The sequence below is a fragment of the Gopherus evgoodei genome, chromosome 1 (assembly GCF_007399415.2).
Source record: "Gopherus evgoodei ecotype Sinaloan lineage chromosome 1, rGopEvg1_v1.p, whole genome shotgun sequence".
NCBI lineage: Eukaryota > Metazoa > Chordata > Testudines > Testudinidae > Gopherus > Gopherus evgoodei.
Window position 1 is genome coordinate 154,653,906 of NC_044322.1, and position 27,369 is coordinate 154,681,274.

The 27,369-nt window shown below is 40.3% G+C and overlaps 1 protein-coding gene across 2 annotated transcripts; it reads right to left on the bottom strand.

The window, feature by feature from the left end:
* Positions 1-4,438: 4,438 nt before the first annotated feature.
* Positions 4,439-26,857, bottom strand: C1HXorf38 (chromosome 1 CXorf38 homolog). Of its 2 annotated transcripts, XM_030576138.1 has the most exons (8): positions 26,650-26,857; positions 21,011-21,145; positions 17,947-18,069; positions 17,666-17,815; positions 13,061-13,243; positions 8,436-8,604; positions 7,855-7,939; positions 4,439-5,284 (listed from the first exon to the last, which is right to left on the bottom strand). In XM_030576138.1, exons 1-7 carry the CDS (start codon positions 26,851-26,853, stop codon positions 7,890-7,892), a joined length of 1,014 nt encoding a protein of 337 aa, XP_030431998.1. In that variant the 5' UTR covers positions 26,854-26,857; the 3' UTR covers positions 4,439-5,284; positions 7,855-7,889. The 2 variants fall into 2 exon arrangements, with proteins under 2 accessions (XP_030431998.1, XP_030432006.1); XM_030576146.1 differs by lacking the exon at positions 13,061-13,243.
* Between the last annotated feature and the right edge of the window lie 512 nt (positions 26,858-27,369).

Here is a 27,369-nt window from a genome sequence, read left to right on the forward strand (position 1 = left end):
TTTTAGGTTAAGTTTTCTAGACCTTTAATTATGTTTTACTGCTCTCTTCTGGACTTTCTTCAATGTGTCCATATCTTTCCCAAAGTTTGGTGCCCAGAACTGGACACAGTACTCCAGATGAGGCCTTATCAATGCTAAGTAGAATGGAAGAATTACTTCTTGTGAATTGCTTACAACATTCATGCTAATACATCCCAGAATGATGTTCACTTTTTTTGCAACCATATTACATTGTTAACTCATATTTATTTCATGACCCACTATGATCCCCAAATCCTTTTCTGTGGTACTCATTTCTAGGCAGTCATTTCTCATTTCATATGTGTGCAATTGATTATTCCTACCTAAGTGCAGTACTTTATATTTGTCCTTTTTGAATTTCATCCAGACCATTTCTCCTGTTTGTCAAGATAATTTTGAAGTTTAGTCCTGTCCTCAAAATCGCTCGCAACCCCTCCCAACTTGGTATTGTCTGCAAACTTTATAAGCATACTCTCTATGCCATTATCTAAATCATTTATGAAGATATTGAATAGATCTGGACCCAGGACAGATCCCTGTAGGACCCCACTCAATATGCCCTTCGAGCTTGCCTGAAAACCATAGCTAACTACTCTCTGAGTTCAGTTTTCCAACCAGTTATGCACCCACTTTACATTAGGTTAATCGAGGCTACATTTCTCTAGTTTGCTTATGAAAAGGTCATGAGACAGCATCAAAAACATTACTAAAGTTGAGATATATCACATTTACTGCTTCCCCCCCATCCGCAAGTCTTGTTACCCTATCAAAGAAGGATATTAGGTTGGTTTAGTATATTTGATTTCTTCTTGACAAATCCATATTGATAGTTGATCACCTCCTCATTATTTTCCAGGTGCTTAAAAATTGATGATTTGCTCTATTATCTGTCTGGGTACCAAAGTTAAGATGACTGGTCTATAATTCCCTGGTTGTCCTTATTCCCCTTTTTATAGACAAGTACTATATTTGCTCTTTTATAGGCCTCTGGGTTCTCTCCCATCCTCCACAAGTTCTTAAAGATAATCGCTAATGCCTCAGAGATCTCTTTATCCAGTTCCTTAAGTATTCTAGGATGTATTTTGTCAGATCCTGCTGACATGAAGACATCTAACTTATCTAAATAATTCTTAATTTGTTCTTTAGCCTCAGATCCTACCCCATTTACACCGATGTTCAGTATGTTAGTCATCCAACCACTGCTAACCTTTTTGGTAAAAAACAAAAAAGGCATTTAACACTTCAGCCATTTTTGCAGTTTCTGTCATCACCTTTCCCTCCTCATTAATTAATGGGCTCACTCTGGGCCTTCCTCATGTATTTGTAAAATGTTTTATTGTTATACTTTACATCCCTAGCTAGTTTAATTTCATTTTGTGTCATAGCTTCTCAAATTTTGTCCCTACAGATCTCCTGGTTTACCATACATCCTGTCTTGCCTGCGCATTGAGATAGTTTGCTCTTGTGCCCTTAACGTCTCTAAAAAAACCTGCCAACTCACCTACCTTCCACAGGATCCTACCTATCAATTCTCTGAGTTTGCTGAAGTCTTCCTTCTTGAAGTCCATTGTTTTTATTCTGCTGTTTTCTCTCCTGCCATTTTGTAGAATCATGAACTTTATCATTTCATGATCACTGTCACCCAAACTGCCTTATACCTTCAAATTCTCAACCAGTTCCTCCCTATTTGTCAAAATCAAATCCAGAATAGTTCTTGCACTGTCTGCTTTCTCTATCTTTTGTAATAAAAACTTGTCCCCAGTGCATTCCAAGAACTTGTTGGATAATCTGTGTCCTGCTGTATTATTTTCCCAAAAGGGATCTGGGTAGTTGAAATCCCCCATCATCATCAAGTCCTGTGCTTTGAATGGTTTTGTTAGTCATTTAAAAAAAGCCTCATCCATGTCTTCCTGCTTCGGTCATCTATAATAGACCCTGCTATGACATCACCCTTGTTTTTTACCAATTTTCTTTACCCAGAGACTTTCAACAGGTCTGCCTACCACTTCTATCTTGACCTAAGTACATGTATACATCTCTGATATACAAGAAAACACCTCCTCCCTTTTTTCCCGCTTGTCCTTCCTGAATAAATTGTACTCTTGTATACCAATATTCCAGTCATGTGGATTACCCCACTAAGTCTCAGATGCTAGTTATGTCATAATTGTGATTATTCACTAGTACTTCTAGTTTTCTGTTTATTCCCCCATATTTCTTGCATTAATAATACATTTAAGATGTTATTAGATTTCTCCTCTATATCCCCTCTTGTCTCTCCTTTGTCCCCTGCTACGATTGCCTATATTCCCCCCAAATTCCAGCCCTTCACCCTGGTCTCCATGCTCTGGACTTACCTTTGGGTTTTTGTCTCCTGCCAACATCAACCTACTTTAAAGCCCGTGTCACTAGGTGACCAGTCTGTATCTGAAGCTTTCCTTGACAGGTGGGCCCCATTTCTGCTCAGCAGTCCCCCTCAGAACAGCATCCCATGGTCAAGGAAACCAAGGCCCTCCTGGCAACACCCTCCTCACAGCCAGGCATTCACCTCCAGGATGTGTCTGTCTCTGCTTGGGGTCCCTAGCCTTGACCAGGATTGATGAGACCACCACCTGCTCCCCAATTCCTTCACCCTCACCCCCAGATTCTTATAGTCACTTCTGATCTGCTCAGTGTCCTACCTCACAGTATTATTAGTGCCTACATAGATTAACAGTATGGGGTAATAGTCATATGGCTGGATGACCCTTGACAATCCTGTAATGTATTGGATACAGGCTCCTGGCAGGCAGCACACCTCCTGTGATGCCTATCAGTAGGTACCTCTCACACTGGATGGTCTCCCCAGCCTGGCTTTCTATGACGGGGAAATGAGTAGAGGCATCCATGGTTGGGTTCTCTGGCTGGACACAGGTGCAGGTGGAGGAGCCAGGAGCAGTGTTGGCACTGGTGATGTAGCCTTTCCAAACCATGACTTTTTTTTCTCTCTCGCCTATAAAATCCCTCTCAAACTTCCCTGTTTGATGCTTCTTGGTTATTTAGCAGCTGGCTTTTAAGCCCCTCTCTCCCAGTCAGCCCCGCCCTCTCACTAACACACAGAGAAAAGGTGATCAAGGCTCAGAGGCCAGGAGGTGAGAACCTTGCTCATCCACACTCAGCTAGCTGCTAGTAGGCCTCTGGCCCCCACAACCACACAATTCCCAAAAGACCACACTGTAAAATTTAAGCAAACCAGAAGAAAAACCAACCAGACAGACAAGCTCACTCACCCCAAGAGTTAGCTCTTGCTTCTTCAGCAACATCCCTCCGCCTGCAGCTAGAACCCACCCTAGCCTGCAATAACCCCTATGCACAAGTTTATGGTCACTGGATCTGCATAAGTGAAGACTCACTGGCATTCGCCAACCCACTATCTTCAGGCTTCCCCCTGGCACCTGCTCCAACACCACACACCACTTTTGTAGTTGGGTTTCTCCATGGCACTTCCACTGATGATTTCACTTTAAGTGAATATAGCTAACGTGGCAATGGCAGATTTGCATCCATCAGCTGAAGATTTGGGGAAAGGCCCATGAGTGAGGCTCCACAGGACATTGATACTACACTGGGTTTCAAGGCATTCCTTTATGACTCCTGAAAATCGTTACATTTGTCATGCTGAGGAACAGCGTGGATTCTGTGAAGGATTCAGTTGTTAAATTACCTTGGCTACATAGATTTCTGTGTTGTGCTTCTCGCAAGACAGATGAGGGGATATATGGTGTGGAAGTTCTGTGCAACAATGCTCTCTCATTATAAAGAGAGCAGAGACACTGGCTGCTGCTATAGGCTCATTCCTTACCAGAATCAAGAGACTCACATTATGTTCCTGCAGACATTTCCCCCATATCTTTTATAGACAGCCTCTGGTGAGATCAATCAATTTTTACAACGGCCCAGGGAGTGATTCTCTCCAGCGCATGCTCTCCACCTTATGCCTTAACTAGACACTGATAAACAGGGCTCTGAACCTGGCTTGGAAAAGCAACTTAAGGAAAAAGAATCTTTTAGACCAATTTGAGATAAATCATCAGGAAAACTCTTCTGGGACAGATGGAGGAATAGTGGGGATGACACAGCTAGGGTACATCTATGCTCAAATGCTGGCTAATGACAGCTTTCTGAACATGAGGACTCTCCTGATGACGACGACGACACATGGACATACATCAGCTACAAGACCAGAGGATAAAGAGAACCATCCTACTGTTCAGAATCTCAAGATTCGTGGCACAATGATGGATTATAAAGCAACCAGCCTTGCCAGAGCTATCTTGTTACCTAGGATCACCAGGCTCAACACATCACCTACTTCCTGCTGATTTTCATGGTAATACTCCAGAACACTGCATAAGCACAGTCAAAGCGCACAGGGATGTCAAACTCAATCACAGAAGGCCACGTTTTATTTTTAATTATGGTTCATACATTTATGAAAAGATACTCAATTCATCCAGTGAGTGGGGTGTGTACAAAACCAAGGGTAGAATATGGCCCTTATGTACTAAATAAATAAAAGTTTAGCTTAGTACTTGTTTAGTATCTTATAGTCACATCCACATCAATCAGTAGGAAAATAAACAGCACTGCTCCTGTGGGTGGGTGTATGTCCTTCATTACTTTTCATTCTTCATCCTTCTCAGTTTTTCCTCCTCCGCCTCCTATGTCTGTCTCTCTTTTCTTCTCTTCACTTCCTTCTCTGCAGCATCAGTTCACACCTCTTGCCCATCCACTAAGATCTTCAGATACGAAAGTGAATGATGATATCTAAATGTAATCAATTTGGTTTTAACCCCCAATGAGTTAAATGGGGGGTAGGAAGGTCACACGTCTGAGTCACTCTTTCAGGCTCTCTGCAGTCTTAAAAAATACTGCAGCAGGTTACTCTATCACATGGATGGTTTTCATCACAACTATGAAGAAATATGAATCTTTTTGTTGTTGTTAAATGAAATCTTAGCGTCTATAAACTCTGAACACCCACATGGGCCCCATAATTCCATAAAGAAAGGTTGGTATTTGATGCCTTTGCATCAGACCCTAGGTTTAGGGATGGGGAATATCCTCTCCTTGGCTTTTCGGTAATTTAAGCAATAAACGGAATCTGAAAAGAATGAGAACTTTTTTGAATTCTCGCCACTGGATTTTGATGCGTCAGGATTTCTTCTTGTTAAAATACAATTCATCACAAGGATGGTTTTTCACTCCATTGAATGTCACGTTACTGGAAATGAATACATTTCTTGGTTAGTGCTCTGGCAAAACGTATTTTGTAAATGTTATATGCTTCATAAAAAAAGCAATTTAAGTACTGTATTTTGTTAAGAGGTTACTGCCTATTGAAAGGCCTCGGTGCCAATATATTTCTATATACGTGGTAAGCCCCTCTCTGTTAGTAGTCACTTATAATGCTGGAGTCAAAGTCGTTTGTGAGAATAACTGACAGAACAAAGGAGTCCATTACTATACTTGTATAATTTATTACAGTATTTAGACCACTGCTGAACTGACAGACAACTATTACTACATCATACAGGAAAGCAAGTAAGCCCAGGACATCATCAATCAAAAACCTTGCTAATGGAGAACTTCAGCATTGAGCCTCAAAACCCTTTAAACTGCTCAGACAACTATCTCAAATCCTAGGAATCTATTTCTGTCATCCTTGTTCTCTGCAATAGTAAAAATAAAATAAAATAAAATGTGTCAATTGTTCTCAAACTTCGAACTGCAATTGGGAGCTAGATTCTTCTCCTATTTATTTCCATAGCTAAACTTCCATTGACTTTACTGGGGGCATGATCAGACCCTTTTCTAAAGTGAACACCTCTAATAATTGCTGTAGCCAATACTCAACACAGTGTCAGATTTTCAAAATATTACTTATTATAGTGTAAACTATAGTAATAAGGAATATCACTGGCTTCTGGGAACCTCCAGGGAGGTGAAGCTAGGCCACCTCCTTAAGAGTAAATGCAAAGAAGTATCATCTGCTCACTTCCCATACACCTGTTCCATTATTCTAACAGGCAGGCTGGTGAATTCCAGCAACACCCAAAAGCAGTTGCCCAGTCAGAAACTTGAAAGAAAGACGACTTTTCTAGGCCATGAAAAAGGGACAAATATATACATAAAAACAACAAAAACAATGAATCTGAGGAGAGGAGACACAAATATTAACATTATACATTCATAATATATTAATTTTGTTCCTTTTATTGATTGCAAAGTCTTTACTAAAAAGAAATGGTAGATCAAGAGATTAAATTCATGTTGCTGTCAACCCTTTAGAGGGTACTGGAAAGCAAATGTACCTTAACATTCACATTTTGTAAAAATGAGGTTTTATAAAACTTAAGACTAACAGAAATGTTTCCATTAAAAAATGAAATCTAATGAAAATAGTTGCCGGGAACATTTAAGTAAAAATAGTGTCTGAAAACAACAAACAACAACAATAATGTAGCACTAAGAAACTGAAATACTGTAATATGGACTGCACAAAATTGAAACTGACCTTGCTGATCTCCATTATGTTAAAGAGAAAAAAAATAAAACTGAAAAAAGCAAACACAAAGGTTTAAGTGCCTGTGTTTTTTTTTAAATTACATCAGTTTCAGTATTCTGAAAGGTCACTGATTTTAAATGTTCTATGATAAATGTATGATTATTTTAGTTGACAGTGTCCCTCACTTGCAATGTTTTTGCTCTTAGTGGGAAAAACTGGGATTAATAATCTCAAATTATCTAACAAAGCTATGCTCTGACAGTACTAAATGCATCATCTGTTGGCATAACTAAAAATTTATTTTTTTGAATGTTTTTGTGCTTGCAAAAAATTCTTTACAAAAATTAAAAAAAAAAAAAGCACATAAAGCCAGGACTTTGTTCCATTAAAATTGGTACTACAGGATTCTGACAGCTGCAGATTTAGCAGAAATCCTGAATGCACTGTTCTCAGGGTTAAGCAACTACATAGGACTTGACCATGAAAAGCACTACTGAAAGAAACATGGATAATTAAAGCATTGGTGATAAGCATTTTCTCAAGAACTGTGCAGCAGTCTGCACGTGGTACTGAGAGATGTACGCAGTTTTGAATCATGCGAGCAAACCTCTACGCTCATGTTGCAATGAGTGCTCATGAATGGGGAAAATGACCATGCCATGAGTAAAGACAGGACGTGGTCAGGGAACAGTGTAAATCTGTTGTACAGTGGTCATTTTAATTATTTTAAGATGGTTTTGCTGCCACCGTTAAGTATTGCTGCTTTACACCAAAGTGACTGAGGAGCCAATGTTAAACTGAGAACAGAGGGTGTTATGAGGCCCAGACACAGAAACAAATTAAACTCTCTCTCTTACAGCCAGCTGCTCGAGGCCTCATGGTATATGCTAGGGACTGTATTTTTGCTGCCCAACATCCATTCCATTCAGTTTAATTGCCTTAATGGCTCAACAACAACAAAGCCCCAGTGGTTCAGTACTGCCTTCTCTCAGCCTTCCATACCCTTGCAAGATCAAGTCCTTCAAACCTACAGTTTATTTCCTGGCTCTAGCTATGTTTCTCCACATTCTTGAAATTGAAAAAGGAGGCGGTGGGGCGGGAGGAAGGGACGGACGGAGTACATGACATTCTTCTAAGAAACGAAATCATCAAACCGCAACAGGAAGTTTTGAAATTTTAGAAAGGCATCTCATGACAATTCACCCTTTAAGTTTGTTTTCCAAGCCACTGAAGAGGCTGGGCATAGCCTCATGCAGTGAAAGACAGACTACTTGTCAATCACTTACAGGAATTTCTCTTCAAAATACAGTCACTGGCATTTTCACAAAAGTTGTTCTTTGGGAATACACTTCATTTTCTTTAACGAACAACCTATATTTAAACAAAAAAACAAAACAAAACATCAGTGAATCTTCCTCTAATCGAGTGTTGCACTTGTTTCTTACATCAGTATTTTTTATGCTTTTTAACCTGGTGGTTCCCAATCTGTGAAACAAATCCTCATGCAGATTCTCTCTTTATTCCTTCTTTTAACCTGTATTTGATCATTTCTGTAAAGACAAATGAATCTTAACAATTCCACAACTGCTGAAATACTACAATTGATGGCCCTGACAAAACGTGTCTCTATTAAACAAAAGTCTCACTAACACTGTGCAATAGTCACTGCCATTCATTATCATAGCCTAAATAGTTCCCTGGGAGATGCCCCACTAAAGCATGTGTGTCAAAGCAACACACCCTGATAAAGAGAATTATTCTACATGACAGTACTCTTTTCCTCAAACTCCTTTACAAATTTTTGCTTGTAACATCCAAGACAGCTTAAGAGAGAGGAAAAGCACATTTCCTAAATGAGTAAACTTGCCTTCATCTTCCTCCTGATCAGGATATTCTTTCATGGTCTCTTTCACAGATCTTTGGTTGTACCCCTCTTTTTCAAGGCCTTCTAGCCTCTGCATATCTGCCTGAAGACTTATTTGGAGATCACCGCTGTCCTTTAAGAACTTCTTTGTCATCTGTATCCTATTTAAGTTCTACAGCAGCAACAAAAAAAACAAAAAACATCTCTTAATGGAGCCAAATCATTACAATATAAGCTTCTTCAACTATCATACTTGCTCAATATTTGCTCTTTGGCATATAATTTCCACATCCTCTAATTATAAAAAGGCTTTTTTGTTGGCTTGTTTAGGATTGCTGCATTTTCTGGCCAGATATATAGAGTCCTGCTATTAGACTCTCATTTATTTGAAATATGCAGTGTTGTAGCTGTGTCAGTTCAAGGACATTAGAAAGACAAGGTGGGTGAGGTAATATCTTTTATTGGACCAACTTCTGTTGGTGAGAGACAAGCTTTTGAGCTTATACAGAGATGACCTGAAGAACTCCATGTAAGCTGGAAAGCTTGTGTCTCTCACTAATAGAAGATATTACCTCACCCATCTTGTCTATGTATTTTAAGAGCTAATTTGCTTTAATCTTTTTTTAGAGCAAAAGCTGATGAGTGGGAGTGTAGCTTCAGCAAAATGAGGACAGAGAATGTGGGAAACGCATGAAGCTGAGGGCAGGTTGCCAAATAATTTTCAGCGAGAAGAATTTAAACTCAGGTACGATAGATCATCTTTAAGATACTGGTCCATGTAAAGGGCTTGTTTGGACTAACCCTGTGGACGAAGGATTTTTATCACGTAAGCAGATAAAAATCTGACAAAGGCAGGTAATTGTTGATGGAAGATTGGACTGTAAACCTGCCTCTGAAGTCCAAACAGCTTCACAGCAAAACAAATCCACTGTACATATTACCAAACCTGTTATGGCACATGCACTGTACATTTTACATTTAGATAATACTTAGCCCTGCCTTGAGTGCAGGGGACTGGACTAGATGACCTCTCGAGGTTCCTTCCAGTTCTATGATTCTATTGTCTCAGACTTTAAACTATAACAGAATATTAATCTACGATTAAAGTGCAGTGACACTAACAAAGAGCAAGAAAGTTATAGCTTATGGTTGTTACAGTAACCTTAATTCATCCGGACTCATCTCTGTGTGTTCTAGCACATGCTACATATATTTGAATGTATATTCCCAGTTCATTTCTCCTCTCCCCACAAGCAAGAAAATTCAATGCAAAGACTGAAGGCTATCTAAACTCTCTTTTTTAAAAGTGAGGGTGAAATGAGTTAAGTTAAGTTTATTTCTAAGACGTTGGCCTATTTGCAATTTCAATTGAAAAAAATATTCCCAATATTTGGCAGGTTCCCCCCCTTCATCGTATGATGATGTGAGCGGAAAAGCCACTTGCAGTCTTCGGTAATCAAGTCTTCCCTGCTCTCAGATGGAGACTACAGGAGGCAGCTCATCCCCGAAGAGATCTTTTCAGATGGTACAAGCAACTGCAGCTCTGGGAAACTCTGAGCATGCAGCAAGAAGGGCCTGGGAAAAGTAATTCCCAACTCAGAGACCACACATGCAATGAAGCCAAATTACAGCACTGTGGTGGCCACATCTTTGCACTGCACGCAACTTTAAAATATAACATCATGGTGAAGGATTTTTTTTTAAATTTAACTATTGTTTAGCATTTTTTATTTGAAAAGGTGAGGTTCTTGTAAAAATCCTCATCTTAACCCGACAAGAATGTTTTTAATCTGGCGTACAGGAAGAGAACTAAATTTTTAAAAGTTAGAAGCAGCTGATTATTGGAGGAAAATGTAGACTAGGACAAAGGTTCTCAGAGTATGTCTGTAGACCACCAATAGTGTCAAAATTTCAACCTGCGCAATCAAATATTTGGTGACTGGAGGAGGAGGGGAAGGTGGTGACCATGAAAGGATCTCTCTCAAAGTGGAAAGGAAAATGAGAGTTGGAAAACACCTACACCAAAAAGAGATGAATTTGAAAATATGGCACCAGTATAGAAGGGATATTCTTGACTCAGCTTTGGGAGCACAGCAGAAGTGGGGAATAAATATGAAACGTGGGACATGGAAATAATCAGGAAAGGGCAAAAGTCTTTCCCTCTTTTTAAAATGTTTTCTTACAGATGCTAAGTATATCATGCATGCTTGTGGGGGTGAGAGGCATTCAATTTATACGAGAATTATGCATGCTACATACTTTAGTAAACAATTTTGTTTTTTACTGAAACATAAAGGAAAGCCAACCTGAGGGCATTTTTCCAAGAGGAATACTCAACTGCAGAGAATATTTTCACTAGCAACAACAGTTCTTCAAAAACACTTGCAAAAGGTAAAATTGAGTTTGTTCAATAAAAGATGTCAATGAGAATGGAAGACTGAGGATAAAGAAATGCCAAGTTTGTTAAACATTTGTTTTACTTCCTAATTTTCAGTGGAGGAAGAGAATGAGCCATGTACAGATTGATCACATTTCCCAGAATGAGGGGGAGGAATTGCTGTGTAAATAACAATTGAGACTGTTGAAAAGTGGGGGTATTTCCTACAACAGAAAAAGGAGATCCAGACAACATACTTTTCATGGAAGACACTGAACAAAACAAAAAAAAAACAAAAAAAAAGATGCTAGAAATTACATACACATTGGACAGTGTCTAGATTTCAGGGCCAAAGTTTCACTTACTTTAAGAATGCTTTTTGCTCAAGGTTTCACTTTAGGTTCTTTCCAGGTTACTTGAAGATAGAAGAAGGATGTAGAGGTGCTTAGAAAAAAATTAAAAAGACACCCAACAAGTCTGGTTCTATCCCTAGAACAATCAAACCCGTTTATAGCTTTTGTCTTTATTGTGACAAGTCAGATTAAATTTGAGACAGTATCACAAGCTCTCACAGACCACCAGATTGGTTCAACCAGGTTTGTCCAGGCCGTAGGAAGTATTTTACTTGTTTATTTTAATACCTTCCCACAGAATTTAAACTGAGAGAAAAAAAAAAATCCTTTCAGCCTGGGTTCAGAGCCTTGTAAAAAGTAAACAATCCTCCCTCCAGTCAAGGCTTACTTGGAGCTCAAAAAGGCTCTGTGCAGCCATGGTTTCAGTCTTGTTTTAAAACAAGAAAGGGCTTTTTAGATAGTATGTTCCTCTTCTCTTCGCCTCCAAGGAAGGTTTTGCTCCTGGTCCGTGGCACTCAACAGCACCTGGGAGTACCTCCCTCTTATTAGTATCCTGGGAAATTAATGCATAGCAGCTGGCCCAGTCTGGTTACTCTGACAATCTCTAGGGTTAACAGCAAGCTCCTGTAGTCTTGACTACAGTCAGTGTTAACCCTCTTTCTGCCAGTCCCCAGAGAGGATCTACAGACTTTGTCACAGCTTTCGGCATGCTCGTGCAAAGCCTTATGTTGAGCTCAAGGTTACATTTTTTAAATTTTCTTGTAACTTAAATAGAGGAGAGATTTAAAAATTCACAGAAATACTGTCAAGGTAAGACTTTAAAAAAATAATACAAAAAGTCTTCCCTTACCTCTGCTACTAACAAAAGGTCAAAGTATTAAAAGCAAAATAATTTGAACCTAGTTTACTTTTCTCCTTTTATGGTGTTTGCTCTCTGATTTTTTACATGTACAACAAGGAAAACTGACTAGTCAGTTTCATTTTGTTTCTGTTAGCTAATACAATGCTCATGTTTGCAAACATTGGAGGGAGATGTTTCTATTTTAAAAAACTAATTTTCATTGGAATAAAAAAATAAATTTTAGGTTCTGTAAAAATGTTGTTTTAAACAAAAAACTTTTTTTAAATTAAAATTCCCAACAGTGTTTCCTTCAGCTACATATGCAGAAGCAGGTTTTAAGACAATTAGAAGTTTGTGCTAAAACCTTCACAAGTTATTTTTTTAAAAATGCACCTTTAGAAATTCTGATAACTCAGACATACCACCATTAATTTTAGGACAAAGGTTTAAAGAAAAATAAAGAATGTGCAGGGGAAAATTCAGCAAAAATACCTTGCTTGCTTAAGGGAACTGTTCTATTCTAGGTGCAAATATGTAACTACTATTAATGCTAAAGGGAGTTACATAACTATAGCAAAAGAGGACAAGAACATCTTGAAAAGCAGACTATATAAACACATGCATATCAGGGATCTTGTGCACAGATTATTGCCATGTTAAATCAAAGAAATTCAATGTATGTTGTATACAATATTCACATTTTCAAGCATCTTCTGTACCTCAACTAGCCAGTCTTCAATGCTGAAGTTTAGGAGTGCCTGGAAAGGTGCTCTCAGCAGGCAGTCACATTCCATTCCATATCTCAGTGTCAAACTGCCTAGATGTAGTTAGTACTAAAGTGGGAGGTTTTTGGAACATCTCATGCTCCTGGAGGAATTTCAAGTTTACTATATGGTAAACTGTAAGTTTGCCTTCATTTGGGTAGGCCTTTTCCAGTAAATATTGGTTTAAATGCAAAAGAGGAATCCTGTTCATTACCCAGAATGAGCCATTAACTGCTTTCCTTTAAATATCTGACTAATACATTAAGTCTTCTTTTTAAAAATTTTAAAAGTACCTCTTCAGACAGCATCTCCTGCTCTTCTACCAGAAGATAGATCTCTTTCAGTCTTTCCTTTATTAATTCCATCTCTATTTCACTTATTTGGCTCCCACTCATGCAAACTTCTGTTTCTCCTTCCAATCCATCTGGCTGATCTTCTTCCCCTGGTATATAAACAGTCCAATCCGATGACAGAAGCTGTTTGGTTTATAAGAGGAAAATGAAATAAGTGATTAAATTTAAAAAGGCACTTTTTCTGGTATCACAGAGAGCTCCAGTTAATGCTACTGTAATAGAGCAGCCCTTCATTTTGTGGTTTCAGTCGCATAACAAAGTACTCAAGCTATGCAATGAGTTCAGATTAAATGAATCTAAATACTTTTCAATAATCTTTATCAGTGTTGCTCCTGAATACTTCTAGCTCCTCATTTCTATAACTGTACAAAGTGAATTTTAGGCTAACTTTTACCTCCAGCACCACAAAGCAAGCACTTGTGGTATCATGTCTTGATTGCGCTGGACACCAGGTTAAAGGTCTAGTGCTCTAAGCACATGAAACTGACCTATGGAACACTAGCTCCATAATTTAGAACAGGGGTAGGCAACCTATGGCACGTGTGCCGAAGGCGGCAAGCAAGCTGATTTTCAGTGGCACTCACGTTGCCTGGGTCCTGGCTACTGGTCCGGGGGGCTCTGTGTTTTAATTTAATTTTAAATGAAGCTTCTTAAACATTTTTAAAACCTTATTTACTTTACATACAACAATAGTTTAGTTATATATTATAGACTTACAGAAAGAGATCTTCTAAAAATGTTAAAATGTATTACGGGCACGCAAAACCTTAAATTAGAGTGAATAGATGAAGACTCGGCACACCACTTCTGAAAGGTTGCCGACCCCTGTTTTAGAATATATGGAGGTACATATAAAATGGTTATTTCAAGATTTCAGCTTATTTGTTCCAACATATGTAAGCAATCAAATTTAGGTGTTCTTAAACAGCTGTCTGTACAGAGCTGGCTGACCACATGGTGCTGGCTCTCATATTCCATCAGGAGAAACAGCACAGGGATGGGGAGAGGAGGACAAAAGGAGGAGTAAAAGAAACAGGCTGGATAAAAATCTATAATTTTAGAAAAACATTATTTAAATCAGATTTTTTAAAATTTACATTAATTACAGATTTTTAAAAAATAAAAAGGTACAGAGAATATTTTTTCATTTCAGATTATTCACCTAATTCAGTTCAATGATTAATTCATTCAAAGTTAGGAAAACAATGGGATGGGAGTTCACAAAAGCATAAAAGCTAGTTTTCCTTTTTCAATCTATGAATAAAAGCTAGATGTGAGAGGATGGGATCTACTAATTCTAAAATCTTGAAGGACATGGTGATCAGAAACAATCAGTTCAATTCACTAACTACAGATAATACTTCCTTTGTTTAATAAATCAGTTCATTTTAAATGCAAACATATTTTGATAAACTTCTCATGTATCCAGCACAATTAAGTTTTATTTAACAAAAAAAACCCTCAAAATGCTTTTTAATTGAATTTGTATCTAAATAATGCTTGACAGAAGTCAAGTAAAAAAATCAATTTAGTAAATAAGAAATGCACCATTCACCATTTTCTAATAAAAAATGTAAGTGTTAAGAATTTGAATAAATGTATGTTAAGCTCTTTAGTTGCTTAAACAAACATGTATAAATATAGCATATGTTCTTGATTAGCAAAAAAGATGTACCACACTTAGTACAAAGGCTGCATTTAGTTGCAAATCAATATGTTTTAATGGTTTCCAACCAGTGAGGCTTAACCTTTCTTTAGGAAAATAACTAAAAGGTATATATGCAATGCAAAACAAAATTAAAATCAATTATTTAAATTGCTTTGAGTTAAATGAAGCCACCCTGAAAAGAAGAGAATGTGAGTAACTCTTTTTGAAAAGTACAAAGCATTTATCATTCCAAAGACAGAAACATAAACACGTACTTCCATACACCTGCTGTTATTTTTCATGTAATAAATTGCTGTGGTTGCCTCATGGGTGTTATGCAGCAGAAAAAAGATGGGGAGGTGGTCCATGTGATGGAGAGTGGGAGAAGAAGAGATCCCTGAAATAATCAGTCCATCATGGTATTGTTCACACTATGAGAGGCTGAACTCCCTTGGTGTGATGGTCGTTATATCGTGCTCTTTAACCCCATTCATTCCCTTTTCTCTGCACCCTTTTTTTACACAAAAGTCAGTCTTTTGGTAGAGATTGGTGATCATGTGTATAAAGTAAGCATCTATGAAAACTATATTGTATTGTGTAATTAAACAGCTCAGAACCATTCTCAGTCTGTAGCCTCAGTTCGAAGACATAGGACAGACAAGGGCTGCATCTCTTGGACATTTAGGGATACTGCCTACCGAGTGTCAGAAGTTATCAGCTTTCTGTGGTGATAGTTTTGGAGTTTACCTATAACCCTTACAGGGAAGGGAAGAAAAATAATTTGTTCTCTCTAGTGCCTCTGCAAGAGCTTGTTTAGTGGGCTTTGTCACAGTTGAGGGCAACTGCACCTGTAGTTCCCTGTGTGGTCCAGCAACAGCACCCACATTTCAGGCTTACAGTTCCAGCTGTTGCCTTTCTCGGGTGGAGCCAGATGTCTCACCCTGGTCAGAATGGAATATTTCTAGGCTGCACAGTTCCCTGTCTTCACTGTGTTATTCCCAGCAGAGACAAGCTGCCCAAGCACAATTATTTGCTCTCTCTTCAGAGACTGATAAGAGTGATGGTCAACAGTTGTATGTTACCTCACAGCTCTTTTTATGCAAGTCTTCTTTATTCTTAAGGTAAAAGCACTACCGAGAGAACATACTAAAAACAATAAAAGAAGCTACATGCATGCTAATAAGTCCTTTAACACTTCACCAAAGGATTTCTTGCTGGATACAAGTTCATCACAGCCTCAGCTCAGAACTAGCATGCAGTCTTTTACATGGCCTCAGTAAGCTCAATCTTTCCAGCCCTACCCTAAGAATTGGGGCCCTCTATGGATAGGGATCTTGTCCATTTGCTGGATCAGGAAGAAGAACGTGAGAGTTTAAAACCAGGCTATCAATCAAAAAATCTTTTCTTTGCCTATTGGTCCCTGGAGAATCTAGTTTGAACTAGTATATTGCAACCTCTCCAAGGAGTACCATCAAAGGTCTGATAAGGGAGGAGTTTCATTTGCATTCCCCTCCTGCCAGAGCAGGTGCATATAATTCCACAACAGCACATACACAACTGCATTTTAAATACAGTGGACCCAAAGGTAATAAGCCTAATTCAGTAAAGTGTAGCTTAATTCTACAAAGTTCATTCAGGATACTGCAGAAAATTCTCAGGCGGTCACAGGCTCAAAAGCCTATTTTAATATAACCACTCTATTCTGTCGATTAGTAACAGAAAACAAGTAATATCAACAGTGACTTAAGCCCAGAAAACCCTACCAACATTTCCACTTATCACGCAGCACGATCAATTTCAGTTCTTTTCTGCACACACCAATTGCTCAAATGAATACTCCCTTAAAACCAACTTCCCAAATGCTGCTTAAACCTGTTGGCAAATAGGTGGCGTGGCACAGACAACCTTTCGTTTTATCCCCTCATCCCATCATATTGTGCAGCAGTTACATATAAAAGTAAATACAGGTCTATATAACCTCTTAAACACCTGAAAAGCAGCTGTAATATTTAATATTGGAAGTAGTAATAAGTTGGACGGACAAGCCAACTCCCCTAAGATCTCTAGATATAAACAGGTAGGACAAGAGCATGTGTAGAAGAATGAGATACTCTGGGGTGTGGAGCTGGTACTTGTGTAGAAGACAGAGTCAAGAGGGATATCTGCGCTGCGAGTAGTGTGGTCTTGACCCAACATCAGGAGAAGGATTATAGATAAATTTCTCTAGACTGGTTACAAGATAGATAGATGGGGCAGACTCAGCTCTCTTGCTTACAGTAGTAGATAGAGGATTGCATTCAAATGGCACATTAGGAAGATGCTGTCTCTTCAGTACAGAGGGGATGGCGAGATAAGTCTCTGATCTGTATATGAATATGAAGAGACAAGCAGGTTAGCGTAGCTACTTCATAGAGGGAGGGTAAATTGGAGGAAGGAGCATGGATGGCTGCATTGGAGGAACAAATAGCCCAGCAGCCCAGGGACTGGGGAAGCTCAAAGGTGGCATACAGCTACCGATCAGGTTTTGCGCCAAACAGAGCTCGGATGGACAGTAGGATCAGGGCCAAAACATCTGGTAGAAAAGGGCTGTTTCTGAGAATTGGCCAGTTCCTGCTCAGCCTCGCAAATATTTAATTTACAGTGATGAGTTACCACAGACCCAGAACCTGCAAACACTAGAGAGCAGTGTTTCCTATGATGAACAGTTCCATTGACGTAAGGTATTTGACTCTTTTTGTAATGTACAATGAGACTGGACATTTAAACAAACAGAGTAGAAAAATATAAACCCCTAGTGAAATTCCACAGACTTTTAAAAGTCTTTGCAGATTTCTAATGTACTGGATTATACCTACAATTTATAACAAAAAACTACAGACCAGAATTATTTCTTTTACCTTTTCTATCCTTGTACTAGCTGTCATAACTTCTGGAACATTCTGGAGTTCCTTTAATAAATTCTGAATCTTCTTTCCAAACTCTTCCAACCATAAAGAAGAAACTTTCATTTCTGAAGAATGCATTAACTCATTGCGGCACTTAATCACCTAAACAGGAGAATGAAGAAAAACAGCACTGCCACATTACGGTCAAAACCATCCTATCACACAATTTACAGTATTTTACAGAATATATATTAATTAAAAATAGTTCTTGGAAATAGTCTGGGAGATTTTACCTCTTTGACTTTCTTCTGGTCAATACCACTGAAGTGATCACAAAAGTTGAGAAGGTTTAGAAGAGCAGCTGCATCACACTTTTCTGGTCCAGAAATATCCATCTGCCCACGAGGCATATAAGCCTACAGAACAAAAGTGCACGATACCAATGTCATTTTTGGTTTCAGGAAGTACACAAATATGTGATTTCCTTATCTGCCTACAAGCGCTGTTAATGTTTCAAAATCATATTGCCTAAAGTAAATGCAATAAACTAGAACACAATCTCTACAACGCCACTTGCTATATTTGCCATTTAACAATGTGCTCAAGCAAATGGTTATTTCCTTCACAACCCTTAAATCTTTCCCTACTTGGTTATTTGATTCTGCAATGAAGTCACAATGCTAAATGAACACTATAACATATTGTATAGTTATACACACTCGTGACTTCCCTGCATCACTAGGGAGTTGCACACTTTAAAGAAGTGGTTCTCAAACTTTTTTTTACTGGTGATCCCTTTTACATAGCAAGCCTCTGAGTGTGACCCCCCTTATAAATTAAAAACACTTTTAATTATATTTAATACCATTATAAATGCTGGAGGCAAAGTGGGGTTTGGGGTGGAGGCTGACAGCTCATTACTCCCCCTCCCCCGTAATAACCCTGCGATCCCCTGAGGGGTCCTGATTCCCCATTTGAGAACCCCTGCTTTAAAGCTTGTCAGCTCAGTTCTTCCCTCCATTCCCTGCATGAGCTTCTTTTGTGCCCCCCGTCCTATCCCCCTCTATTTCAGGGACACCCCGCATCTCAACTCCCTCCTTCATGCCAGGGGCTCTGTGTTCCCTCCCACCATCTATGCATCCAAATCTCCTGCTCCCCACCAGCTGCTCTGTGCCCCCCCTTCAGGGGCACCGGAACAGAGGGGACCATGGCCCTCCAACTTTTGAACGTCTTCCACTTCTCACCACCAGTCTGGATCCCTGTCCCTCCTCTTCTCCCCCCAGGGCCCTATCCCTGGGCCAGGTCAGAAGCTGGAGCCTGGCCCAGGGACCCTGGGCAGCTGTGAGGACCCACCCCTCCACCTGCCCAGTGTCAGGGGGCTTGAGAGCAGCCCCAAGCCTATGTCCCCACCCCCGCCAGATGGAGGGGCCTGGGCTCCCTACTCAGCTGTAGTTTGGCCAGGGGCCACGGAGGGGGCAGGGCCTTGCAGCTCCACCAATTTAGGAAGAATCCATCGCTCCTGCCCCCTACTCCTCCATGGGGTAGGAGACAAGTCATTCTGGATGTCAACATCTTAAACTGTATTGAGAGACTGGGCAGAACTGAGATGTGGGGGTATTGTTATAACGGAAGGAGTTAATGGCTGCCATCAACCAGTTCTTTGATCTATGGTTCTCAACAAGGGTAGGTGTACTCCTGGGGGTACGCAGAGATCTTCCAGGGGGTACATAAACTGATCTAGATATTTGCCTAGTTTTACGACAGACTACATAAAAAGCACTAGTGAAGTCAGTACAAACTAAAATTTCATACAATGACTTGTTTATACTGCTCTATATACTATTTTATAGTAATGTGATGTACAGATACACAATGTATTAGACATGCATTTTTTGTCATTTACTGATGCATACAAGAATGTTAATAAGGTTGAAGTTGTACTTTTTAAGTGAGGTGAAACGTGGGGTATGCAAGACAAATCAGACTCCTGAAAGAGGTACAATAGTTTGGAAAGGTTGAGAACCACAGCAATAGACCATAACAGATCTGGTTAAAGTTGCTAGGTCTGCTAACCAGATGCCAGGGCATCATGTGTCCCCCATTTCACCCTTCTGCTTTTGTGATTTTCACCAAAAAAAACTGATATTCTCCCCACCAATGCCTAGAACATTCCTTGAAATTTTGCAATTGATCTGATGTGACACTGAAAAGTTATCATCTTACAGACAAACAGACGTAGCCCATCAAGTTGAGCACAGAGCTGTGCAAGTTCAGACATTTGGGTGGGAGATTAGTGAATGAAGGGAAAAAGATATTTTAAATACACATATCTGCAATAGCAGACAAAACCAGCAAGGGGTTGGTTTTTTTCTTTTTGGGGGGGGCGGGGGGGGGGGAGAAATATTACTTTTCACTTCAGATGCACTGTTGTTTACGCGTACCAGCACATCATACCACCCCTGTTCCTGGAACACTACCCAGCTACAATATTCTCTAGAATGAAGCACCACGATCATATGGGGACTTTACCCTGGGTTAACTGCCTGCCTGCACAGACCACCACCACCAACACATTGGTTCAGACAGATGAAAGTAGCCTAGTTAGTATAAAAGTTTGTGTGTTATTTTGCGACTCTTAAGGGGTATTCTTTTTTTAATTAAATAAGTTAAATTGAACTTCATCTCTTCATGCACAAGCTTCACTTCTAAAGAGATCTGTGAGACTATAAGTATTTATTCCATTGAGAATTTAGGTACATTACTGAATACTTTACAGACCATGTTTCAGTCAGTGGTTATTTTAGAGGATGTTCAGCAAATCAGGAAGCAGAGCAGAAATGCCAACAATTTTGCATGGTACCATTGAACTTTACAACCCTGTCAATATTACCAAATACTATTCCTAATACCTTTTCATTGTATTTCTTAGTTCAGCCCAAAGAAATATTGCTATACACTCGCTTGGATTTAAGCCTAATCAACGTGTTTTCAAATCCAGGATGAAATAAAAATGAAATCATGTTGGTTAAGCCCAAAAGGGTAGTGTCCTGGATACTCAGGTCATGGAAAAGCACAAGGTTAGCCCTTGAAACCTTTCCTTTTGTCCTTTAGCAAGAAAAAAGGACAATAAATGTGCAAGTTTGTTCTCCAGGGATGAAACCCTGCCCCCACTGAAGACAATGGGAGTTTTGCCATTGTCTTCTACAAGATCAGGATTGTACCATAGGTCCAAATCCTGCCCTGACAGACTCCTATCCAGCCAAACTGAATTCATTATGGAACCAAACGTGGATGAAAGTGAGGACATGAGCTGACCCCAAGTGTGATTCTTCTAAACAATGAATTTAATTATGTTACCTTTGCAAGTTCCCATGAGTTAGAAGGCCAAAGCCAAGGTTTGCAGTTTCCCCAGTGAACTTCTCCATTCCTGTTGGTGTGATGATTCAAAATCTCCTTTTTCCACTCTGTGCACAGTGAACAGCTGGACTGAAACTAAAAAGAAAAAAAATAGGAAAGAAACCAAAGTAATTTACCTTAGTACTTGCACCCTTTAAATTACACTTTAAAAAGTGCACAGAATTACTACTACTACTACATTGTAGCAGACACTAGAAAAAGGAGTCAAGGAACATTCATTCAGAAATTTGATCAAATGCACAGATTCTCATATGCAGTGTGTGGAACTGTTATGAAGAGACGTAACTGAGAATTTAGGTATAATAAATACAGTAGGTTAGGGCAGTAGCCTCTCACTTCTAGAGACCTGGATTCAATGAGAGTCCGGACTCAACTGGAAATGAGTTTGAAGCTTCTCCTATCCAGGGTTGAGGCCAATGCTAGCCAGATGTCTCAAATGAGGCTTGCGTGACAAGCCCCGTGGTGAAAGAGAATGCTTTAGCAGCAGAATTTGAAGTTACACATTTTTTCCTTATAGTTTAAATTAGGGTTAATAAAAAAAAGACATATCTGAGCATGGTTGAAGCCTTAGGAATTTTCAACTGGGAAGGATGTCTTAACAGCTAAAGCATATAACAGTTTATTCCAATTTAACTAGTCTGATTGTTCACTCTCCATGTGCACGCACATACAAACGCTCCTCCACCTTTGTCATTAACTTTGTAGGGCAGAGGGATTAAATGTGTAGGTGAATTAGACTGTAAACTCCCCAGGGCAGAAACTTTCTTTTATTTGTAGGTCTAATATAGTACCCAGCACTCTTACAGGGCTGCACAAATAAATAATTGTGGGTGGCACTGAAGAACACCAAAGTGAATGTTTGTTATCTTGAATTACGTTACAGGGTTTGTTTTTTTAATGTACTCTAACAGAGAGGATCAGTGAACTGCCAGCTCTCAATGTTGTTTCTGGTATGTAACAATAGTGATTATTATTACTGGATATTATGGAGTCACAGGTCATGCTTCCACATGCTGAAGTTGAATTTAATTTTGCACTTAACACAGAAATTTAACCACTCTGTTATGTATGAAAAACACAGTATATCCTCCACAAGACTATGAAATTTACTCTGAGCACAGAATGAGTTTTCTGAGAATGTACAAGTAAACTCATTCATTAGTTTCCATTAATTAAAATAGGTACACCTCTACCCCAATATAACGTGACCCGATATAACACGAATTCGGATATAATGCGGTAAAGCAGCGCTCCAGGGGGGCGGGGCTGCACACTTCGGCAGATCAAAGCAAGTTCGATATAATGCACCTATAACGTGGTAAGATTTTTTGGCTCCCGAGGACAGCGTTATTTCGGGGTAGAGATGTACTTTAAAATATTCATCCTTAGTCCTTTTTGGCCCTATGAGCTTAATAATGGAGTATGCGGACACCATCATAACAACAACAGAATCATGATTAAGGCATTTGAGAACGTAGTTCCAGATGAGACTAAACAGATTTTTAAAAGACATTTTATTTATTTAATTTCTTCAAGGTGTCACTATAGAGCAGTCAAGCTAGTTTGGGTGCCCTTACTGCATTTCTATACCTTAATTTTGTTTGACTTCTTTTTTATCTAAGCATAACTCTGAATTTCCTGGGTTGATAATGCTTGCTTTCAGATAATTACAATATCCACAAGTGGTATCTAACACAATGCTCATGCGTCTACGTTACCATTACCATAAATTAAAATGAGTGAAAGGTAGATGAGGAATCTCATTATGGTGCTTAAGGGAAGCTTTCTTCACAACATTTAACTACTCTACATAGATTGGCACAAGCATCAGTTTTCCCTCACAAGAGTACTAAAGAAGCCATGGGAGAAGCTTCCACTATGCCCAACCCTAGCCAGTACTATTAAACCTTCACTTTCATGTGCACTAACACTTACTACAGTAGACCCTCTGAGTTACAGACACCTCAGGAATGGAGATTGTTCGTAACTCTGACATGTTCTGTAACTCTGAACAAAACATTACGGTGATTCTTTCAAAAGTTTACAACTGAACATTGACTTAACAGAGCTTTGAAACTTGACTGTGCAGAAGAAAAATGCTCCTCTCTCAATTTTTTTAGTAGTTTACATTTAACACAGTACTGTACTGTATTTGCTTTTTGGCGGGAGGGGTCTTCTCTGCTGCTGCCTGATTGTGTACTTCCACTTCCAAATGAGATGTGTAGTTGACTGGTCAGTTCATAACTCTGAAATTCTAATGTATTTACCTTTCTCTTTCTCTTTCCTGGAAACTAAAAACAAAAATTTTATCACAACTAGGGCTGTCAAGTGATTAATAGCACTGTTAAACAATAATAGAATACAATTTATTTAAATATTTTTGGATGTTTTCTACATTTTCAAATATATTGGTTTGAATAACAACACAAAACAGTGTACAATGCTCACTTTTTATTTTTGATTACAAATATTTGCACAGTAAAAATAAAAGAAATTGTATTTTTTCAATTAATCTAATACAAGTACTGTAATGAAATCTCTTCATCATGAAAGTTGAACTTACAAATATAGAATTATGTGCAAAAAAAAACTGCATTCAAAAACAAAACAATGTAAAAGTTTAGAGCAGGGGTCGGTAACCTATGGCAGGTGTGCCAAAGGCAGCATGCAAGCTGATTTATCGTTGCATGCTGCTGCCTGCCTGGGGTCTCCGCTGCCAGCCTGGATGGACGGAACCCTGGGCCAGCAGCAGGCTGAGTGGGGCTGGTGGTTGGGATCCTGGCTGGCAGGGGCTGGAACCCCAGACCGGCAGCAGGCTGAGCCACTCAGCCCGCTGTCAGCCTCAAGTCCCAGCTGCCGGCCTCGCTCAGCAGACTGCCAGTCTGAGGTTCCATCCGCTGGCCCCTGTAAATCCAAAATGTATTACTGGCACGTGAAACCTTAAATTACAGCAAATAAATGAAGACTTAGCACACTACTTCTGAAAGGTTGCTGACCCCTGGTTTAGAGCCTACAGGTCCACTCAGTCCTACTTCTTGTTCAGCCAATCACTCAGACAAACAAGTGCATTTACACAAGATAACGCTCCCTGCTTCTTTTTTACAATGTTACCTGAAAGTGAGAATAGGTGTTCACAACATATTTACATGCCAGATATGCTAAACACTCACATGCCCCTTCATCTGTCAACCCCCATTCCAGAGGACGTGTCCACGCTGATGATGGGTTCTGCTAGATAAGAAAGCAGTGTAGATTGACACATGTTCATTTTTATCATCTGACTCTCATGCCACCAGCAGGCTGATTTTCTTTTTGGTGGTTTAGTTCTGTAGTTTCCACATCGGAGTGTTGCTCTTTTAAGACTTCTGAAAGCATGCTCCACACCTCATCCCTCTCAGATTTTGGAAGGCACTTCAGATTCTTAAACTTTGGGTCAAGTGCTGTAGCTGTCTTTAGAAATCTCACATTGGTACCTTCTTTGCGTTTTGTCAAATCTGCAGTGAAAGTGTCCTTAAAATGAACATGTGCTGGGTCATCATTCGAGACTGCTATAACACGAAATATATGGCAGAACGGGGGTAAAACAGAGCAGGAGACATACAATTCCCTTCTAAGGACTTGAGTCATAAAAAAATAATGCATTAATTAAATTTAACAACCATCACCAGCATGGAAGCATGTCCTCTGGAACAATGGCCAAAGCATGAAGAGGCATATGAGTGTTTAGCATATCTGGCATGTAAATACCTTGCAATGCTGGCTACAAAAATGCAATGCAAACACATGTTCTCACTTTCAGGTGACATATATAAGAAGCGGGCAGCATTAGCTCCTGTAAATGTAAACCAACTTGTTTGTCTTAGCAATTTGCAGAACAAGAAGTAGGACTGAGTAGACTTGTAGGCCCCAAAGTTTTATATTGTTTTGTTTTTGAGTGCAGTTATGTAACAAAAAACCCTACATTTATAAATTGCACTACAGTACTTGTATGTTGTGAATTGAAAAATATTATTTCTTCTTTCATTTTTATAGTGAAAATATTTGTAATAAAAATATAAAGTGAACACTGGACACTTTGTATTCTGTGCTGTAATTGAAACCAATATATTTGAAAATGTAGAAAAATATCCAAAATATTTAATAAATTTCAATTGGTATTCTATGGTTTAACAGTGCAATTAAAACTGTGATTGATCGCAATAATTTGTATAGCGATTAATTTTTTTTGAGTTAATCACAAATTAACTGTAATTAATCAACAGCCCTAATCACAACTGATCTTCAAAACAACAACAAAAATATCTAGCTCTGTATAACGGCTATGTATGCCATGCAAAGAGACAGGAGTTTGAGAGCAAATACAAGGGCCAACAAGGCTTTAGGCAGTTAAGTGCCTAGTCGACTAGAGCACAGTAAGCTGCAGAAGGAGCAGGGTAGAGAGATCCAGTTAGTCCCATAGCACCCTCTGCTGAGCCAGTATTGGACTCAGAAATTGAATGGCTAGGATAATAATGGACCATAAAACTGTGAATTCTAAAGCAAAGAAATTCTCCATCTCTGAATTTCTTGTCTAACATCCCACCTAGAACTTCTTTTCTGGGCTAACAATCAGGAACCCCAATGTGAAGGAAGCAGGGAGGGCCCAATCCTGCAGCCTTTCTGGGACTGTAGTCGGTGATTTAAGTAAACAGAATTGTGCAGATAGAACTGCGAGGTCTCTCACGTAGGTCGAGTTGCAGTTAGGGCTGAAAGAGAAGCAGCCCCCTTCCCCCTTTAAGAACTAAGCTACTCAAAAAAATGAGTGAAATAGACAAGGAGAAAAGGATAGTGGTCTAACACAACACAGTGCTCACAACTCTGTGCTCTGCTCCTAAACTCCAACACCTCCTTCCAAAATCAGTCCCGTTTCTCTATTTGTTGATGCTGATTTAAGCAGTAGTGCCATGCATAACATTGCTGATGCCACGTGTTTAAAATTCCCGAATCAGCCCTCTAAAAATCATTAGCATTTTAAAAAGTAACATGCTGGGCGGGGGAATAGTTGCCTGCTGGTTCTCGAGCCTTCAGGCTGCTCTCAGATCATGTTTTCAAGGTTTTCTCTGCAACAAGAGAGCTACAAGGTTCTGTCGAATGACAGTCCAGAATCTCTCATCATCCCCACACGGCAGGAACCGGAGCTTTTAAGAAAACTCTGTTATCACCAGACCCCCAATGCCATCACCAGAGCAGGCCATGCTGACTAGTGCAAGGTTGGTGCTCTCCACGCGGCACAGGCTTGCCAACCTTGCAGGAGTGTCCTGGAGTCTCCAGGAATTCAAGATTAATCTTTAGTGAAAGCCTGCCGTGTGAGGAAGTCTCCAGGACCACACCCAACCGCAGCTGGGAGCCGGGGAAGGCTGGCTGCACACTGCGGTAACAAAGTGCACAGGCCGAGCCTAGCGCCCTTGAACGGCGGGGAGGGTCTGATGGGTTGTAAGGGACCCGCTCCCCGCCATGGATCCCCAGCACTTGGGCGCTACCTGCAGCCCCGCAAGAGCAACCTCCCCTCCCCCGAGCGCGCTGGGGGCCCCGGCTCTCACCTGCCGGCCCCGGGGAAGGCAGCGGCTGCGGCAGAGGCGGCCTGGGGGCGGCAGGCGGGCGAGCAGCTGGCGGTGGAAGGCGCGGAGCTGCTCCCCGGCGAAGCGCTGCAGGGCGTCCCGCAGCAGCAGCAGGCAGTGCCCGGCCTTCACCCAGTTCTTGTACTCGGCGCAGTTCAGCCGCGCGGCCAGCTCCGCCAGCGCCATGGCCCGCGCCGCCTTCCGGGGAGGTGGGGTCCCGGCTGGCCCTGCCCCCGGCTCCGCCCTGCAGCGCAGCCCGGCCAGGGGCTGCTCAGAGCCACTGGCACCCCGAGGAGCGGGGAGCTGGTGAGCATTGCAAGCTCCCTGAGCGCGGCCCGTCCTTGCCTTCCCCTGCAGCGAGGCGGAACAGCAGGGCCTGGCTTAAGCGGGGAAACAAGCATGCGTTTTATCTGAAATACGGGTGTTTAAGCTGGTCTTTCAGCACCTGTGGTTGGAGCCCTGGGCCTGAGTGTTGTCAAGCCCCTGCCTGCCTGGAAGGAGGGCGGCTCTGGACTTGTATTTACCTCCCCCACTGTCGAGGTTCTCGTGTAACTGCATAATTCCGGCAGCTGGAGCTTTAAGAGAAACAACTCCTGCACTTCGCTTCTGAAATGACAAGATAAGCTTCAGAAGTTGTACTTGCAGGAGTCATTAGTCCAGTGAGGGTGAGATTTACAAGAATGGGCCCTTCTAGGGCAGCTC

What these genes read in the sequence shown, in the direction of transcription:
- C1HXorf38 (XM_030576138.1), bottom strand. Translation starts at nt 26,853, where the DNA reads ATGGCGCTGGCGGAGCTGGCCGCGCGGCTGAACTGCGCCGAGTACAAG. An exon ending in GCCTTCCCCGGGGCCGGCAG is followed by an intron (nt 21,146 to 26,649) that starts GTGAGAGCCGGG and finishes TTTTCTTTTTAG; the next exon opens with TTTCAGTCCAGCTGTTCACT. An exon ending in AGGAGATGCTGTCTGAAGAG is followed by an intron (nt 8,605 to 13,060) that starts GTACTTTTAAAA and finishes TTGCTGCTGTAG; the next exon opens with AACTTAAATAGGATACAGAT.